Source organism: Falco peregrinus, chromosome 2, assembly GCF_023634155.1.
Source record: "Falco peregrinus isolate bFalPer1 chromosome 2, bFalPer1.pri, whole genome shotgun sequence".
NCBI lineage: Eukaryota > Metazoa > Chordata > Aves > Falconiformes > Falconidae > Falco > Falco peregrinus.
This window is the reverse complement of record NC_073722.1, coordinates 105,032,280-105,052,191: the sequence shown is the minus strand read 5'-3', so window position 1 is coordinate 105,052,191 and position 19,912 is coordinate 105,032,280. Positions and strand designations below refer to the sequence as shown.

Genomic DNA, 19,912 nt, shown 5'->3' with positions numbered 1-19,912 from the left:
CCACAAGTCTTCAAACTCTTCATTCCAATCGAGATAACAAGAAAGGCATGATAATGTCTTTATACCAATGGGGCTCTAATGATTTCAGCATAGTGGCACTGAGGGGAGGGAAAAATAATAAACAGGTCAACTTTCACCACAGGGCCACAGGTCAGAGTTTTGTGCAAAATGGCATAGAAACCTCTTGGCATCTCTGCCCCATTTCTCAGCTCCGACAGCCCACGCTCATTTGTATACCCAGAGTCTCTGCAGAATATTAAAAGGGCTTTTGGTTTCCCTACAGCCAGATGCTCAGTAGATATAAATTGCACAGCTCAACTGAAGTCAAGGGATCAAGGCTCTGTCTCTCTTTTTCTTGATGGATTACTCCAAAATTCATATTTCAGAGGGGAGGTGGAGGAGGTGGTTTATAGCATATGAAAGGGGAGAGAATTCTGGAATCACAAAGCCTTTGTTTAAACAAATAAAATCTTTGCAGCCAGGTTTTTCAAGACCATATTTTGCCATTACAAGAAACTTCAACCTTGCAATGCAATGGGGCGTAGCACAGAGTCAGGCTTGGGGACATAAGAATCGCATTTTCAGCTCATGCTTCAACCTGCTTGGGACTCTAAACTACGCACTTTCCTCCTCTGAGTCTCACTTGCCTTTCATCCATTGTTAGCATAATGTTTCATCTGTAAAGGACCCAAGGTCAGGGGATGAAAAAGGACCAAGTGTTACATGTACACAGCACAGTAAATTAGTATATTTGATTTCTGTGACACAGCCTGCCTGGCAGCTCTTCTCTCTCCATCTAATAAAGGCCACAACTCTCACTGCGCTTTTCGGAAACGGACAAGCACAAAGAGGACAAACTGTTATCCCCAGGGTAAGGGGAGCAATACCAGAGCTGCCCCAAGGTCGTGCCATCAGCCCAGGTTTAGAGCACTGGGAACGCAGCAGCAGCTCCACGGAACACAATGCAACAGCTTTAATCCTGCACCAGCAACTGCACCGTCAGGACTGCTCACAGCGGGTCTCAGGCACCACACCATCACGGTTTGGGGTGCGCTGTCTTACAAACTGAGAACACACAACTTGAGTCGGTCCAGTTTGAAAAATAATTTGTCTTTCAAAGGAAGCAGGAGACCAGCACTTCTCAGTCTGCAGACACCTTTCTCCAGGACAAGTGCAGAGTAGTCTCTGAATAACTCTGGAAGGGCATGGGTGAAGTCAGCTAAATTAGTCCAGGCAACCATGTTTCTTTGCAAGGAGAAAAGGATGAAGCTCAAAACTCCCAAGGGAAGTAGGAAGCACAGCTAACTTCGGTCAACTTCATGAGCACCTGAGATGTTAAGCACCAGAGATGGCATATTTGGACACATTCAAGATAAACCACCAGCCCCCCGACACCTCCATCCGCTTGTTGCCACACACATACACGCAGTTCAGCCAGAAGGAAAAAAAAAACACAAAACCAGTAACACTTCCAGACTCTGGCACAGAAGAGATGTCAAGTCAAATTCCACCGCAGAAATATGAACACAGATCTCCTGTGCCTACCTAGGTGGCCCTCAGTAGGGGACAGCCAGCTCAGGCTTGCAACTCCACCCCTCTTTAATTTGTCTGATTTGACCCTTCCAGCCTTTTTACATGGATAGTGAGTTTCCCTAAGTAGTTTATGTTCTGGCCCTTTGCAAAAGCTTTCGCCAGTGCTTGTGAAGAATAGCAGGCCCAAGCCATAAATCACAGCCAACCTGGGATCTGTTTTTTCAACACATTTCCTCTAACGAGAGTCAGATGTTGGCTAGATAGACTTTATTAATTGTACTTGTTTAGAATCAGTCATGTCTGTAGCTCTGTAACGGGGTTTGAGCATGTGAAAGGCAAAGGGCTGACAGCAACTGTGGAGAGGAGGAACACTTGTGTCACCGGTAGCCTCTGGTCTGAAGAGCAAACAGGAATCAATGGTCTGGAGAGCCACAGGAGTGAAGGGCTCCTACCGGCATGTCGGGCGTCCTGGCCACAGCTCTGGTCCCAGTGAGCTGGAGCAAGAACTGTTTCTCTGTAAGGGGAAGCTCCCGGAGTGGTGTTTAATGTAGGATCATTAAGACTCAGCTGCAAGAGCCCCCCTGTTTACTGCTGTTCTATCTACTTGTTGTGTGCATTGCAAATTTTCACCTTTCGGCAATGACAGTGGCCAGGGAAGGGCCCCAGACTGGGCCAGGGTCTCTCAGAGCCACAATGCTGGGATAGACAGTCTGAGGCACCCAACCAAAAAACCAAGAGCTCATCGGCTCCCTCCTCTCCCCAGCATCTCAGCAGGTTCAGCTGCAGGGGGAATTTGTACACTTGCTAAATCACAAACACCACATGCCCTGACCCAAGCGCGCATAGGCTGGGCACACACAGGACACCACCACACCTCACAGCCTTGTACCTGCACTGCACGCTCCCTTCTGCTGCCACCACACAGGGACCACTGAGCGAGGCTGTGTCTCAACCGCGGGGAAACGTGGAAGGAAGGAGGGAGAGAGAGCATCTTCCTTTTTGCCCCCTTTCTGGGTCAAACAGCTCCAGAAAACTGCAGGCTACTGGCTTTCAACATATGGTTCCTCGAACCCCAAGTTCAAAACCAGCACCGACAGAGCCCCGTGACCTTTCTGCTCAGCATGACTGATAATTAAATCAGCATAATTAAAGTATCTCACAGCTAAGGGAACTGGAGGCTCAGAGAAATTTAAAGACTGTCTCACAGACCAAAAAGGGTTTGTTCTCTCCCACAGTTTTCACATCAGGATTTTGCAGGATGGCAAGCCTTATTTTCACCTGTAAATTGTGAGTCCTCAGGCTGCCTGTCAAGATGAAACAGAATACCTATAGAATATTTTTTGCCTTTTTACCATCGTTACAGATAATTCACTACCTCTGCTAGGAGACCCCAGTCACTGCCAAAATTTCTCCATTTGTAACCTCTCCATCTTATATCTCTATTATAATAACCCTTACCCTTAATTTTACTGGCTATCTTTAAAAAGCAGCTCAAATTTCCTTTCTTATGAGAACTGCCATCTGATCTTTTTCTGCTTGTAAAATATTCATACTTCATTTTCATGTCTATCTTCTTCTACTTTCTTAAACAGGAAAAGGCTTTTTACCCCCTGCATAAGCAACAAATATTTTTCATTAACATGATAATCTCTGATTTTGAAGTGTTTGTAAAAAAATCCTGAGCAAAACTGTGAAAAGAAAGTTTACCAAAAAATGTACTTTTGGAGTAACAACTACTATTTGAGAACCCACATAAATTTGGTACATAGTGTCAAGTTAAAATAAAATATGGATGCATTCTTAAAATTTTTGCAATATTTGCTCTAGATGTTTTTTGTTAAACCATTTTCATAGTTTCTTAATGACATGCTTCAGTGTTAAGTTTTGAAATAGCATTTATTTCAAAACTGAAATGAACTAATTAAATAGTCTTAAGTGAAACTAAATGGTTCACTTTGGGTCAAATGAAATAATTTGGGTTGACCCAAAACCATATTTTAGTTATTACGTTGTGTCAAAACCTTAAAAATTTCCATTTCAGTTTCTCCCAAATCATTTTTCTTTCCAATTTTTTGGTTTGGCAAATGAACCCAAAAAATCCTCCATTATTCACTCAGGTCTATTCTTAAACAGCTCACATCACTCACATTGTTTTATTTAAAATTTCACACATGCACACTCCCACACCACTAACTAATTTTATACATAATTGCTCTCAGCCTGGGGATTTGTGCTCTTTCACAGTGCCAAAGATCTATTTTTCTGCTTAGGCCCATGCTCTGTTAGCACATGGAATTAGATCATGATCATTTATCTGCAGGCAACCATGAGCTGCAAGATCCCTGTTCAATCCATCTTTATTTGTCAGAGTAAGGTTTAGCAGGGAATGGCTGGATTTTGATGCGACACGTTTTGTTAGAAATGTATTATCTATTATTTTTAGAAACACCAAGGACATTTTACTAACGCAGTCCAGCATAGCTGCCTGAAGACTGAAATGACCCCGGTAATAAAGACTTTACTGATCCAGCACAAGTTTGAGAGAGCTGTGGCGCTGCTGAACTCAGTGCTCTGAAGCGACGCTGGTGGTAGCGTGGTGCTCTGTACTTTTGATATTGCACAAAATTTTAATATTGAGGGGGGGGAAAAAAGCCTCCCATGGGCCCTTTACTCCCCTGCTTCACCACTATATCACTGCATGGCGGTAAAGCATGCGGTGCAAATAAAGACACATAGGTAGCATGCGCAATATGTACATACAAACCTCTCACAGCAAGACAGGGCTATGTGCGAGCTAGATTAAGAGTCCCCAGACTAAAAGGAGGCAGCCCCCATGCCTTCCTGCCAAGGAAGTGGAGGGCACAGAGCCCACAGGGGCTGAGCTCCTTCCCAGGGGAAAACACTCCTCCTACAGCTGGTCCAGTCCTTGCTGTGCCAAAATCCAGCATCTGTCACTCACCATCATTGAACCAGACTCTCCATTGCTCCCTGATCTATGACGCAGAGTGATACTTCACAGGACCTGACCCCAGTCCAAGCATGCATGGGAACCCCACTATGCTTGAAAGTTCATCTCAAATTGAGACAGTCTCACATCCCTCACAGAAAAGGCTTTTTTTCCCTGCTGGGAGAAGCAATCAAGGGGAAAATGCAGTCAAAATATGGAGTAATGTAACACGAAATAAGGAAGCAGACAGGACAAAAGGAAACATTCGAATCAAGGCTCACCGTCAAGTCTGGAGGGACTCTTACAATATTGGTTCTGCACCTGCATATTACAGGTCAGAGAATCTCTCACAGTCTCGAGCCAAACAACGTGTGCTTAACTGGAGTATGTCTTTCAGAAAGACACTCTAGAGCCAGACAACCCAGGTTTCTTTAGTGAACTGCATCCAAAGTTAACCATTGTATAAAAAAAATATGCATCTTGTTTCCAGTTTGGATTTCAGACATTAAATTCTACCCCTGCTTTAAAGTTTTATCACACTTCAGCCTGCAAGACACCTCCAGGGTTAGATGTCTCCTCTCTGCACAAAGTCCCTGCAACCCATAAATGTGTTACATTTAGGATGCTCAGTCAAGCACTAGTGGTTCCTCATCCAGAACATTTAGCCCTGTCTTCCTTTCGCCAAGACAAAAAATTAGCTGAAAGACCCATAAGGAAAATAATTGCTTAAGCAACTGAAAAGGATGGTCTGAATTCAGAAGAATTTGGCTCCCCAAACATCAAAATACTATGTTTGCCCATGCTTCCTACACCACCTATGCTTTCTACAGCAAATGCACTGATTATGATTTTTAGTGGTATTACTACTGCTATTGCCAGGGGCAGTTTTGCAAAGCTTTGATTTCCCATGTCAGCATTTCAGGCTCAGGTTCAACCCACTATGGTTTGTTCTCCCCAGCTTCACTCCTCTGCAGGGCGCTCCACAGCCCCTGCTCAACACCTGTGGCTCTGCACAGGTTAATGACTGTCACTCAGCAGTGGGACCTGCAGTGAAACAGTTCAAGGCTACAAGATGGTCGGCATCTCAAGGACCATTTCTGCCCCTAATTCTGCTCATTACACTTTGCTGCCTTTAACAAAATCTCCCTGAGCTCTGCAGTGGTCCTTATTGATCTGAGCAGCAGAAAGAGGAGTCCCTTCCACATTTTGCAGCTGCGATTTTGTTCTCAGAAACATCCAGGGGATGCCGGGGAGTCAGGAAACCCATCAAATCGCTCACATCATCTGGTCCCCATAATGTGATGAACAAGGTAACACTTGCATCAGATTAGTGGCTAGCACACAGCCATGCAAAGGACTTTTGGGTTTGTTTTGCTTTTGTTGTTTCCTTGTTAACTTCTGGGTAAAGAAAAATTAGCAAAGGATATATCCACTTAGGGTCAGCCAGGCACATTTAATTTTCAGTTTCAGATTTTTAACTCTTCATAATAGCTACACCAGCATTTTAGAATAGCTACAGCATTTTAGAATGAAAAAATCAGAAAAATCAAAATGTTTTCCAGAATTCCAACATCCTGTTATTTTAACCCAAAACTCACCAAATGCTTCCCAAACCTGAGGAGCCACTTACTTTCTGACGGGACTGAGCCCTTATTCACCATCTGCCTATTTGTGCTTTCTCTGGTTTACGTGTAAGTGTCCCCTAAGAGACATCACGCTGGCGGTACTTTGAGGAGCTTCATTTTGATGTTCTAGCAGCCTCCACCTTGAAACTCTCCTTAAAAAAACACCTTAAATGGCAAGTTTAGACCCATGAATGAGGGCCCAGCATCCGGGGAGATTTCTCCTGGATCATGGCAAGCATTGGGTAAGGCTGGGTGTCAGCCAATCTTCTCTCCCACGCCTGTCACCCCACGCACTCAGCCTCAATATTATGTTACTCTTACAGCTGTGGAGGATTTGACAATGAATTCTGACCCTCCCTCTGAGCACTGATGAGGAATGGGGAGAACAGCCCGCGAGTCCAAAATGGACAAATGCAGAATGGTGCAATTTGTCTGCAATACACCAAGAAGGAACTGGATATCTCCAGAGACACCTTCATTCCCTCCCCCCCACCAACCCCGCACCTTCTTCTCACAACAGCTCAGCCCAAACCATCACAGCCCACAAATCCTTTAAACTTTGAGCACTGACTTAACACTGAACAGCTGCCAGGCACTCATTCGCTTGCAGCCACGAGAACAGCTTTCTTATCAATAAATGGGGATTCCTGTGTATGCAACACCCAGTAATGGCAATGAAAATGACTCAAATGCCTTTGCTTTGAGATTAGGATATGCCCAAAAGGTTGCAGGCAGCAAAAAAAAGTGCTAAGTGCAGCTACAGGCCAAGCAAGATGCACATTGAAAATAAACAATGGAACAGTCCCCTTCGAGAAGTGTGAGGACAGCCAACGTGGGGGATGCTATAAAAACATCGACATTTGCTATAAATTGTTGTGCTTCGAAACCCAAGACGCTACAGTTTTCCTCAATAGGAAATAACTGCGCTATCTCCAAAAACTGTTGGTAAATGAGGACTTCAATGGCGACAATTGCATCAGTACAAAAGCAATCTCCTATTTTAGCCCAATTAGTGCTGTGCTAAATCATCAGCCCGGGCCTTGCCTTTTGCAGTTGAAAGAGGCACATCTGTGAGGCTCTTCTGTTGCATGTGTTTTATATTATACTCTAGCACAATATGCACAAACTAATGCTATTCTACACTTACACAGCACCTCATCTGGAAATCTGAAAGCGATTTATGAATGGTGGGCATCTGTGACATTTTACAGATGGAAATTGAGGCACAGAGGGATTCAGTAATTAGCCCCAGACTTGCACAATGAGTCAGCTGCAGAGCAGAGCCCATTATTTGTTGTGTAGTAACATCTAGTGTCCAAACACACATGGAGACAAGTCTTTCCCCCAAAACAACTGTACAAGCATACCCTAAAATGCCACCCATGTCTGCGTTCAGACCAAGACTGCTGAGGAACAGTCAGTGTAAACGCATACCCTAAAGCACCGTCCCCCATGGCAGACAGGTCCCTCCATTCTTGTAATCCAAACGCCGGCCAGAAGAAGGGTTAATATGCTTGAAAGTTTGTCTGCTTTTTCCACATCAGTTGATCTAATAAAAAAGATTGATTCTCCCCACAAATCTGGCCTCACTTTAACAAATCATTTGATTTGACACAAAGGACTATATTCAGATACTTTAAATTCCACTTTAGTCCCTGAAACAAAGGTTTTTGATGGGCTGAGTACTTAGAAACAGCCAATAGGAAACACCAGGCAGAGACACCCACCTTGGGTAGGGTTGGAAGTGCCTGAGCGCGGCCAGAAGCATCTGCAGATCTCTCTGTGCTGTAGTGCTTATGAGCCTATGAGGAACGTCACAGTGTTACAGAAAACAGACAGCCTTTGCTATACTTTCTAGAAATACAGAAGCGACTCACGCTTCTGAAGCGCTTCCAATACATAAGCCTAATGCCGTACTACCTTCCCACCTTGCCCAAGACTGTGGGCCAGATGCCTGGAGTGACATTCCCAAGATGCTGGGATGCAGATCACCAAGGGGTAGAAAAAGCCCATGACAAAATTCAATCAATCCAGGCACTTGCATTAGAAAATTTTCAGTTTCTTTACCCTGAAAAGACAGAAAAGCATTTGCAGTCAGATCTCTCCTGCAACTTAAAACAGACCTAATTTTTAGTTCTCCATTATGCCCTCTTGGTCCTGCCTATATCAGAGTTACTGAATTGCAGCTGGAAGGAGCTGATCTTACAGTGCTCCTGCCTTCAGGTCTACCTGTTCTTTATTATCTGGCATGTTTACTTCCAAAAGAGAGAAGAGCAAATCCTCATGCCATGTGGTGCCACATACACCCTACGCTGCACAATTTTTTTCTATCTAGTCTCCAAGGAAGTTGTGGAATCCCTACTACGTGTTTCATTGTTCTTTTCAGAACAGTCTTCTCCCCCTCCCCAGACCTCAGACAGCAAGTCCCAGCCACACCAGGAGCAAAACATCTCTGCCTTGCTTCTTCCAAAGCGTTTATCCTACCTCCTAAAAATCAGTGTATTGTTTGGAAGCTAAATGACTAAGAGCAAATCATACAAGGAAACATCTTCAAGCACAGGACAACTAGAGGAATCCTAGCCCAAATTGCTGACAAGGAGGATCCCTTGCACAGTGAAAAAAAATCCCTACAAAACCCCTGCCAATATCCTCTAATGCCCATTCTCAGGTTAGCAGAACAACGGCATTAGTTAAGATTTTGCCTGGATAAAACCTTAAAGGTGCACAGAAGCGCGCAACGGAGTAAGCCACATTTTAAAATAATTCAGTATCTTGTCTCCTCAGAGGGCCATGATGTACAGGGGGCAGGACTAATCCTGCCCTCTGTGGACACTGAACGGGGCATATGTTGAAAAGGGCATGGCCACCAAGGGAGAAACTGAAGCACAAAGCGGGGAGGGACCAAGTAAACAAATCACCACTTATAAAAGACAAACCAGAAACGAGAGTGGCCTGTGTTGGGACCAATAACAAGGATTGCAGAAGATTTAGATGTAATTCCTGCTGACACAACACTTTCCCACGTGTCCTTGAACATGTCATTTAGTTCCTCTGCATGGCAATTCCAATATGAGGGTCAATACTAGGGCATGCCCAAGTAATGGAGAGGAGTAAGCAACAGCATCCCCAACTATGGAAGAGAATATGAAAGAGAATGAGGATAGAAACCAGAACTGAAGGATCCTTCTCTCCCACAAGGACTGGGACTGATTTCTCTGTTCACACATCGATTTTTTTTCCCCCTGTTACAGTAAGAACTAAGAATTTCAAGGAAGGACCTGAAGTCATCATGCATTCCCAGTGCTCTCTGGTCTCCACAGCGAGTGCTGGGAATAGGTGTTGGGCATCTTCAGGTGCAGGGTCCCACCCAAGGGATGCAGTGCTGCAGATCTGAGGCAGGTCCTTCCGAGGCTGCTGTCTCTGCCCTGCCCCACTACTGCCCACTCCAGCTGTGCCTGGGATGAACGACTAATGCTATGCTGAACGACTGCGGTTAATGAGGAATCAGAAGCACATCCATAACATCCATGGGCAGAGCGCACAAAGAGAGATGAACTACAGCTAGAGCGTGAAGCACGTCTCCGATAGAGGGTGGGGCAGAAAGACAGATGCTTATCCTAATTTAAGGCTTCATAGGAGCTTTTGGGCTAAGGGATGCTCATTTTTCTGCTGAGTGTGTGCTCAGCAAGGAGAGTAGAGAGGCAGATCAGCATGAGCTCTTCATGCCCTCGCATACCGCTGCTTTCACAGAACCTGCCCTTTGGAGTAACTCGTCTGCTCAGCATATGTGCTTCTTCAAAGGTCCCACGATTTTCATCTTCCATAAAACCTGCACATGGCCATCAGGTACAAAGACTCCCATGTAAATTCCTGCTTCTTATTGATTAACCATCATTGGAGATATATGGTTGAGTTTAAAACCTTTTAAGTTGGGCTTTTGCACTGGCACCAGAGCACTTCCAAGCCATTTTACCATCAGTTTGGAGACATACAGTTCACGCACCAGCAAGCAACAAATAAGCTCTCATTTACTTTCAATCTTTAAAACCATTTCAGTTCTCAGGGGAGGCTGTTCAGAGACACCAGCACAAGTGTCACAGAAACACTTGGACATGAGATACCAGGCAGCGGCTGGCAAACCCCTCTCTTCACAGCAGAGCCTGCAATTGCAAACAAGGTCACAGCCACCTTCCCCCTGAGCGCTCAGCAGCACTCACCTCAACAAGCTGACCCCCTTTCTGGCTCTCCGCAACATACCACCCCCCAAGACTGATGAGGAGCACGAGCAGGTCAGGGAAAACAGGGGAGTGAGTTTTAATTGCGAGGAGGAGAGCATGACAGGCACCCTGGGACAGACCCAAGGTCTGCGGAGCCTGGTGTCCCCTCTCAGACACCGACACCAGGCAAAAGCGAGGAAAGCGCAAGCAGGGTGGCCCTCCCAGGTGCTCCTTGGGTGCTGACTGGGCAATTCCCTGAACTTGAGAGGAGCAGGGCATTTCCAGCTCCCCTCTTCCTTGCCCTCTAGATACTTGAGGGAAACTGAGGCAAAGAGCAGGCAGAGACTCACAGACAAGCCCCCCTCCCCTACGCTTCCCCCCACAAGCAAAGGGCATCCCTGCTTGCCACAGCCCCCCACCCAGGAGTGCACCCCATTTTGCTCTTAGGCTCTGCTTTTCCGTGATGTTCGTGTTGCCCACTTACGGTCCCGGTTGGAAAAGTAACCGTGCTGGCGGCCAGATGAACCTGCGGGGGGGAGACAAGGCAATTATCACTGGGAATGTGTCAAACCCTCGCCCTGCACAGCATTGGTTCAGCAGAGAAAAAGTTTACTCAGCTTGTGGAGCAAAACTTGGTAAGGAATGAAAGCGCCTTCGCTCTCCCCACTCAGCTCGTTTGCACTCTTGCCAGCACTTCCCCCCTTCCCACCCACAGCAAGACATGCATGCACAGACGGACACACTCGTGCTCTCAAAGTGCTGAAATAAGCCTGTAAAAGAGCCCCGTGCCTCTAGTGGAGATGATGCTTCCAAGAAATACAACCACAGAAAAACCTACTGAATGAAACAGGCTGAAGCAATCCATTCTGGTTGAATGTAAAAAGGGGCTTGGGGTCAGGTTTGGGGTTTTTTTTGGATAACGGCAGGCATTGCCTCAACTGCACGCTATGGGGAAAAAATGGTCCCAGGTTCAAGAAGGGAGAGCAGCTGCTGTCACTTTGGCTGAGCCGTGGGAAGAAGAACCCGGCACCTTCCCAGAGGCTGGTACCTATGCTGAAAGGCAAGTTTGTGACAATAAGAAGAGAAAGAATCAAGGTGAGAGGGGGGGAGGCCTTTAACAGTACAGGCACAGCAGCATCTCCTAATGTTTAGAAAACCAGAGTACACCTCAGAGGGGGTGTCTGCCCCCAGCAATGCCAGGGCCAGCTTGTGAGCTGAGCCAGTTACCTTGTCTCTAGAGATTTTTCTATCTCCATGTGCAAAACCAGAGACAACTACTCCAACTGCCTTGGTAAACCACTCTGAGGTCTGCGAAGACCTAATTATTTAAGTCTGTGAACCACAAAGCACTTTCAGCTGGAAAGCACAATATATGAGCAAATCAGTATCTGTGTTTTCTTGCACAGAAGGGTAAAAAAAGGAAAAATGTTAAACAAACTGAAGAAATAATTGTTTTTGTACCAAAAAAATCCCACAGCACTGGAGGATAACGGTCATACTGCAGTGATGTGCATTAGTCATGATCAGCACACATAAAATCATCTTGAAGATACTAACTACAAACAACTGTTACAAGATTTTACAAGAGCGTGTTTGTTGTACCAGTGTCTCGAAACATCACATTAAAAACAAACAAACAAGATCAGATAATTGCTTTGAATGTGGTTTTTGTTAAGTTTGGGGTCCTAGATGGCTTTGTGCGTATGCCTAGAAAGCTGAACCACAGGCTTGCTTGTTGTCCTCCTACTCATCTTCGCTGGGAGGAACAGGAGATGTTGGTGCAATCACACCAGTGCAAATCTGGACAAGGCCTGCCTGGAGTCCCTTAAGACCCTCAAACACTCACTAAAACCTACACAGATTTCTTTGGAGGACTGATGCTTTAATATTCCTCCAGCTCTTCTGTGTCACCTCAAGGTTTAAAGCACACAAGCAGTGGTAGCGGGCCAAGTCCGGTCCCACGGTCACAGCATTACGTTCCTTCTAGACCTGTCCATTGAGGGAAGTAAATAGAGACTTGGCTGCTGGTGTGACTCCCAGCAGCTGCTTCCATAACGCTGGGCAAGCATGGGATGTGTGGACGAACAGAAAACTGCCCTGGATGAACACCAACCCTATCTTACTCCATTTTTCTTAAAGAAATTCTGTCCCAGAGGGACCTGCCCCCACACCCCTCACAGGATTGCCCATGTGAAGAATCTTTTCAGCTGGTTTAATCCAAAATTTGAAGTTCAAATGATGCTCATTCGGCACGGATGGGATAAATCAGGTCAGGGACCCAAGGGCACGTTCCCATAAACTCCCACCATGGCTTTGCTCAAATGAGCAACCACATCACGTGCTACACCACTTGCAGTGCTTCTAGTCCTACCAACTCGAAGTAGAGGGAGCTGGACGACACTGCTTGCTGCTAGAAAACGCCATATGGAGAAGGTGATGGCCATGCCACAGCCTCTCCTGCCAGTGTTACCAGCGCCAGCAGGCTCCAAGCTATGTCAGCATGTACTGCAACCTCACCCCTGGCTGCACAGGAGAGAGCACGCAAGTGGGGACCTGGGACACATCCTAAGCCAGGGCAGCAGCCTGGCTGGATCAAAGCATTACTATAAGCACAAAGATAGAAAATACAGTACTTATTGAAACTTTCCTGTTGCATGGCCAGGACCAGTTTTGCTCCTATGTGAGCAGCAGCTGCAACCTCCAAACAAAGTCAGCAGGACCCACACAGGGGAGTCTTGGCCTCCCACCGACACCTCTCTCCAGATAGTCCCGCTCCTGATCCTTTCAAATGTGATGGGTCTCTAACTCTTTTACTTCTTATTATACATCTGTCTTAAGCCATAGTAGTGCCCTGCTTCACAGAAGACAAGTCAAAACCACTCCACTCCCTGCCTCTGCTACAGCAGACACACGATGGCAAGTGAGGATTGGGATGCAGCTCTAGTACCTTCCCCACCTGCCCAGGACAGCCAGCTAGGGGAGCTCCTATCCTTCACCTTCTGAGATGAGGCAGAGCAAAGCTCAATTATCCAGGTCAGCTGCTAAAGAAAGCATCACAAGCAGGTCTCAAAGAGCCTAGAAATTAAGTTGTCTCGGACTGCAGCAGCTGCCCTCCATGTCAGGGAAGGGCACATCAAATGCAAGAGGAGCGCAGAGGAGCAAGGGCTGAGCTACACTTTTTAAAACCCTAAGGCCAAGTCTGGCCAACCTGAGGTCCCAAAGCAATATGTGACAGAAAATTAAAGCCAAGTCAAGCCCCCAGACAAGATGCTGGAGGGCTACAAGGCCACACAGCACGTGTCTTGTACACTCACAGCTGAAGCACTTACGTGGGGAGTTCTCCTGAAACATCCTCTTTTAACTGAGATTGTCACTGCAGCCAGAACCCCAAAGAGCTGCGTCGATGCAGCACGCCGTTCTGTCACTGAACTCTATGCAAGAGGAGGACTGATGTGGAAGAAAATTAATCTAATCTTTCAGTGCCTTACCAGGTCTGAGGACTTAACAGAAGAGCAACCAAGTGCATCCTGCGAGAGATTTCTGGGAATGAGTGGTCACAGAAAATGGGTATGAGATATAAGTCACAGACAGTGCAACAAGCCACTCTGGTGCCAAAAGCCTTCCATCACTACAGAGCATTCAAGCTAACTGCAAGCCATAACAAAATTCTCAGAACCACTTAGTTTTGCACTATTAACTAAACAATATAATAACCACTATGCAATAAATTTTCTTTCATTATTCCACCATTAACAGCAACTACAAAGCACCAAGTTCTGCTTCTACTTTGAGGAGCAGATAAAGATTCCAGTTTAGTCCTTTCCAGTTAAAATGAGATAAATGTTTTATGCCTTCTGCAAGAACTGCAGAGTCAACAGAAATACCAAGGGCCAAACCCAGAGGGATCCCGTTACTAACTCAAGCTCCATCTAGAGTTAAACAGCATCCACACTGTGGCATAGGAAGCTTCTCCCTTTGCACAACAGTGCCAGGTCAAGATCAATGACATCAAAAAAATGTTTACAAGCTTTTTTCTGTAACAGCAACAAGAAAGAAAAAACTAAATCACAAGAATTGCAAAAGAAAGGCCAGTCAAAGGTAGAAATTTATTCCACAGCCCTGCGCAGGGAATCCACTTCTGGACAGCTGCCTAAAACTCAGCATCCGCCTTCTGCTGGCTCAACCCCCACTGCTCTTGGCAGGTGAGATAGAAAATTGGTTATAAAATGAGCCCTATATTTTATAAGTTTCATAAACATTTTTTTTTATAAAAAAAACCTAGAATATGAGGTATTCTCAGAGATCCTGTGCCAGAGAGTAATGTGGTCTAACTTGGAAACAGAGTTACCACCTGTTCATGGCACTACTCTTTTAATCTTCATTTCTGTTTTATGAGCTGACCAACACTATTTTATTAGCTGACAATTAGTTTAGGTTGATTTAATTAAACAAAATTGATTACACTCCCTCTTTCTTCCAGGGAAAACTTTCTGCAGGACTAGAGGTTTGAACAAGTCAGAGCCTGTATCAATACACCTATATTCCAGATCTTTTTGTCAAAAACGTTAACACGACAATTCAGGTGTGCAAGTGGACACAGAGATGTTCTAGGTACGTGTTAAAAACAAAAGGCAGGCTCTGGCTTTCTGTAGAAGCAGAGGTGGCGGTTTGATATCAGGTAGCACTACTACTTAAGCTTAACTGGTTTAGGAAGTCGCCACCGTTGTTTTTAGAATGAGCATGTCTGCACCTCACAGACGGACAGTATACCAGATCGGAGAGAGGTGGAAAACAACCTAATCTGAAAAAACTAACTTCTTATTTCTCAGGGAGATCAATTCCTTAAACCATGTGGCTGCAGAAATGCTTGAGTCAGTGGAACAGAAAGGGCAGTGCAGGGGTGGGATGAGCAGCAGGCATGGCAAAGGGGTAAATTTTAACGGCCACTGGAACATGGCTCATTTAGCTCAATGTAAAGGCAAACACATGGACGTTTTCTGCACAGCACTCTTAAGAGTTAGCACTTGATCTAGAGCTTGAAGTTGATGAAAAAATCTGTTGACATCAGCAGGCCCACAGGTGGTCATCTGCATCTTGAACAGATGCCTCTAAAATAGCTGTTGCACACCAGGTTTCCTGCAGGTGTTTGCTCTCCTGCGAGCACATACACTCCTGCATCAGCGTTCAGCTTAAAGTACCATGTGTCTGCAAAATCCTGGTCTACAGTGAAGACGACAGCATAGGGTAGATATCTTAGCTGTAACACATCTTTGGATTTGTCTTTGTTGTTGCAGCTGTTTTATTCTTCTCCCCCTCCCCCCCCCCCCCCTAATTTTATTTTATTTTATTTTTACTTTTGTAGAGCTATATCAAAAAGTCCTGATAGGGCAAACATCTCAAGTTCAGCACACGTTATGTGTTACATACACAGGTAAGTGCTTTAACTGTTAAAGCATTAGTCAGACTGAGAAAAGATAGCATTCATCCAGACTGGTTGTCTAGATATTTGTGTTTGGCTCATTTTAAAGATTCAAAGCAATAACTGACCAAGATCAGCAGCATGAATAGCCTTTTGAGCACCAGCCCCTACTAGGCTAAGCTTCATCACATTCAAGGATGAACTTTCTCCTGTCACAATTTTACGAGTCCCGTTTTGCAACAAGACATAACCCAGCAGTTAACTGTATCTGCAGAGCCTGCAGCAGAGGTTGTGACAACAACTCAGCCCTGGAGGCTGAATAAAAATGGCTGTAACAGTAGTAGACATTTGGGTGCAATTAAGTATAGACAAGGCTGTAGTCAAATGGCTATTCTATAAGATATATGTTGCCTTTGACACTTAGAGAGCCTTGAAAAGTGAACCACCACCATTAGTTATAACTCCCTGGCAGCAAAAGCTCTAATAATTCTGACTAATTGTCATGGAAAGTTACCCTGATTGCAAATTTGATAGTTGTAAAAATCCAATTTTGGAATTCCAAACAGGCCAGGAACATAATTAGGATCTACATTTTAACACCCTCTTGATCAATGGTGGGGTAAGGGAGACCCTTCCAAGAGCTTTGTTTTGAAATGAATGGCGCCATATTGATGAAACAACTTGGACACAAACCAGAAATTAAATTGAAAGTTTAAACAATGCAGCTGTATTTTATCATCCTGTATTGTCAAGCTTTAACGAAAATAGCTCCTAAACAGAGCCACATGTTATGCCTGTTGCCCAAAAACTGAAGGTGAATTTTAAAACCCTTTCCTAAACTGCAGGATGCCAAGATTTTTCAGCTAGAAGTTATTATTAGGACACAACAGTATTTCATATAAGTCTTGACAACGGGTTTGTATGGTTTCTGTAAAAGCAACTTCATTTTTTAAATCAGAGATGGCTTAGATGAGTGACGCTTCAAAAAAAAAAAATAGAACCTCTGTTGTGTATTTCTTCTTGTTCCATATACATATGGTACCAGCAAAAATAAAATCTCATTATAATCAGTGGAACAATCAATACAGGGAGTATAAGCAGGATTCCTCCCTCATCCTATGTATCATTAATGAACATTGTTGGCTGCCTTCTAATCTCAGGACCTGGAGACAGATCTAATAGGGGTATATCGTGTGTTTCAGTGTCACTGAGAAAACTGTAGTCAACTCTTACTTTGAGAATTATCTCTTACCTTTGAGGATTAAAATATGATGAAAAAAAACTCTTGCTAGTTGCAGTACTCTGAGAACCAGATCTTTGATAATTCTAGCAAATTGGTCAAGATACAGGAGACAGGAAATGTATAACAAGACTTAGTATTTTTAATATCCAAGGATGGATTTGCACAGCTGGAAAATTAGGGAAAAAAAAGCTCTGGTTTTTGGCTTGTAAGCTGTTCAAATAGCCTAGAGGATTTTAGGGGGTGCAACTCATACAAATTAAATGGGATTCTACCACATTTATTTACTGGAGCACAGTATTTAAGATTGCAAGATTCAATTCCATGTTGAGTAAAAATTTGCTGAAAACTGAATAGCATTTTAAGTTCTACCAGCCTTCCCCATAAAAGTTTGTGTTCAGTCTCAGTTTTGAATACCCGCAATCCCAGAAACAAGACAGAAAAAAGCTCCAGGATCATAACCCTCCAGCTGAATAGGTTCAATGGCTCAACCCGCACATATGCTGGAAGAATGAGGTATTTTAATTGGATCTATCAGGAAGCTTGCAGAGGGATGCATGCAACTTTCATCTTAGTCCACCGGATGAAGGAAGGGAGATGAGATATAAAGAGATAAAAAAGCTGAGCATAAAGAGGTCCACGCGATGCCTCCCAGCCTCCTTCGCACGTCTGTCAGATCCTGAGGTCAGGCTAAAACCGCCAACAACGGTGGTCTGTAAGTCTGAGTATCTTTTATGCTCCTGTGCAACACGGGTTTTCTGACAGCAGAAGAAACAACTTCATTGGATAGCTTCCATGGAGTGTCACCCATCACCCATTTCACTCGCATGCTCCCACACACAAGCCGCTCTTGCTAGGAGCTGGACACCGTATGCCTAGCAGTACGACAGAACGGAAAATACAGGCTGATAGGAAGGGCTATGAGCAGGCTGTTACCCTGAGATTACAAGCAGGTGACCCCCACCAGCAGCTCGTTGCGCTCACATTGGCAGACTAGGCTACGCGCAGTGCTGTGCTGGCAGGCACAACACTGGTACCCGGACTTAAGGCAGTTTCTTTATGCGGGATGGTGCTAACACACAGAGATAGCAATCACCCCAAGGTCACTCAGCATCACCAACACAGCGCTGTATCATGTGGAAATACACCGTAGTCCAAGCCAGGCATGCGAATCAGGCAGGGATGCTCAACCCTCTAAAGATACCTCCATTTCTCCCTCCTACTCCCACTGCCCCCTCCTCCTTGGGGCAGCCTAGACAACTTGGTGTAAATGAGTGCTAGATGCCCAGGTAGGCAGGCAGGCAGATGAACTACCTTTCTTCATGTATTAGCTCACTGCCTACTAAACGCGGATGTGGTACATGCTTTCCTCCCATATATTAGGTATATTAGAGTGCATTATGGAGGCTGACAGACTCACTATAGTAATAGAGGTCACATATGCTCCTTGGGTGGACCATGAGAAAAGCTATTTTTACCCAGCTTTTTACCCAATGTATTACTGCATTGCAAATTTTTGTGTCACTAAATGCTACCTAAATGTCAGGATGAGGAGGTGGTTTTTAATGAGGTTGCTAATCCCATTCATCTGCCACTGTTCAATACCTCATGATCATTTTTCTCTCTTAGCAGACTAACAAGACTGTAAAAGAAGCAAGATAAACACCAGCTAAATAACTTAGATGTTAAAGGGTAGTATGTGAATATGGACTTCAAAAGGGCACCACGCTTTGCAGCCTAGGGCTCTGCTCAAGTGGCTAAAAGAGCACTTTGAAGAGGAAGCATCACCTGTACTGGTCTGTGCTGTGGCACGTTTTCCCCTACAACCCTTTCATGGCTAATGAACAGCCAACAATGCTTGATAAAAAACAGTGTCTGCTACTGATCAAGTACTGGTTGCTTTGTATCACACTTGAATCTAACAGGAAGAAATGTCCAAGAAGATGTATTGTCTAAGTTCAATGTTTTATCAAAACCAGATGAGCACACATAGCCCGAGGTCCTGGTCAAAAGCCAAAACACACAAGCAGGAAAACTGCAGGCGGGTAAAATGTGACACTTGGAATAAAAAAATGGGTAGTTACCTTTGTGCCAAAAAACAAAGGCATTTTTACCATGATGGTACAGTGTATCTGGAACACCTCTGCCTCCTGAAACAGAGCACTGTGGTTGCTACAAAGCCTTTTCATGTCAGGCTCTGCTGACTGGAAATCCTAGCTGAGACCACCTCTGGATGATGTACTCCAGTGCCTTTGCTTTTACACATTCATTTACACAGATGCGTAAACATGTGCACATACCCTTGTGTCTGTGCCGAGAGGAAAACCGCTTCCATCACAGCTATTTTTACTCTCTTTGGACTATTTGAACCATTTCCTTCAGGCTATGGCCTTGGGCTTCAGTGGAGAACCTTGTCCAGTGTTCTCCTCAAAGACACGCCCTTACGGGGGAGAATAAGGAAGACAGAACTGCCAGTGGTTTAGCCCTGACTTTTCCATGACAACCCATTTCCCCCCCCTCCCATCCCTTGCCCTACTGTTTCAGCTGCCCCGTTTCAGTCTAAGTCTCTTTGGTTTTCACCGAAGCCAACTCTGGAGACGTGGAGAGATGGAGCTGTGTTTAAGCCAGAATGGACATGTCTTTTCTGATGCGAAGCCCTAGCTTCTTCTACAGTTTCATTAGCTCCCAGCTGCTAAGGAAACAAGGGCTCAGCGGTGCTTACTGAACCCACGTTAATCCCAGGACAGCCAACTCAAAGTACCAGTTGGCTTGTGGACTTCATACACCTGCCACGCGTACTTAAGCAAACAGAGTCTAAACCATCTGTGACAAGAACGTGAAGGGAATAGAAGGCACTAAACCATCGTCAAGCTCTGCTAGCACATTTTTTATGTGCTAAATCGTTGTGTTCAATTAAATTCTAGCAAGAAA

General features: G+C 44.9%; 1 protein-coding gene across 5 annotated transcripts in view; it reads right to left on the bottom strand.

Moving 5' to 3' along the window:
* COL26A1 (collagen type XXVI alpha 1 chain) overlaps positions 1-19,912 on the bottom strand; it is a 195,283-nt gene that overhangs the window by 48,467 nt on the left and 126,904 nt on the right. For 4 of the 5 annotated variants that reach the window (XM_055796739.1, XM_027790969.2, XM_027790966.2 and 1 more), the window contains one exon: positions 10,807-10,848. The exons of the other annotated variant lie outside the window; for it this stretch is intronic. In XM_055796739.1, the coding sequence (XP_055652714.1) occupies positions 10,807-10,848 (42 nt within the window). The remainder of the gene's footprint in view (positions 1-10,806; positions 10,849-19,912) is intronic. 5 annotated transcript variants of the gene reach the window in all.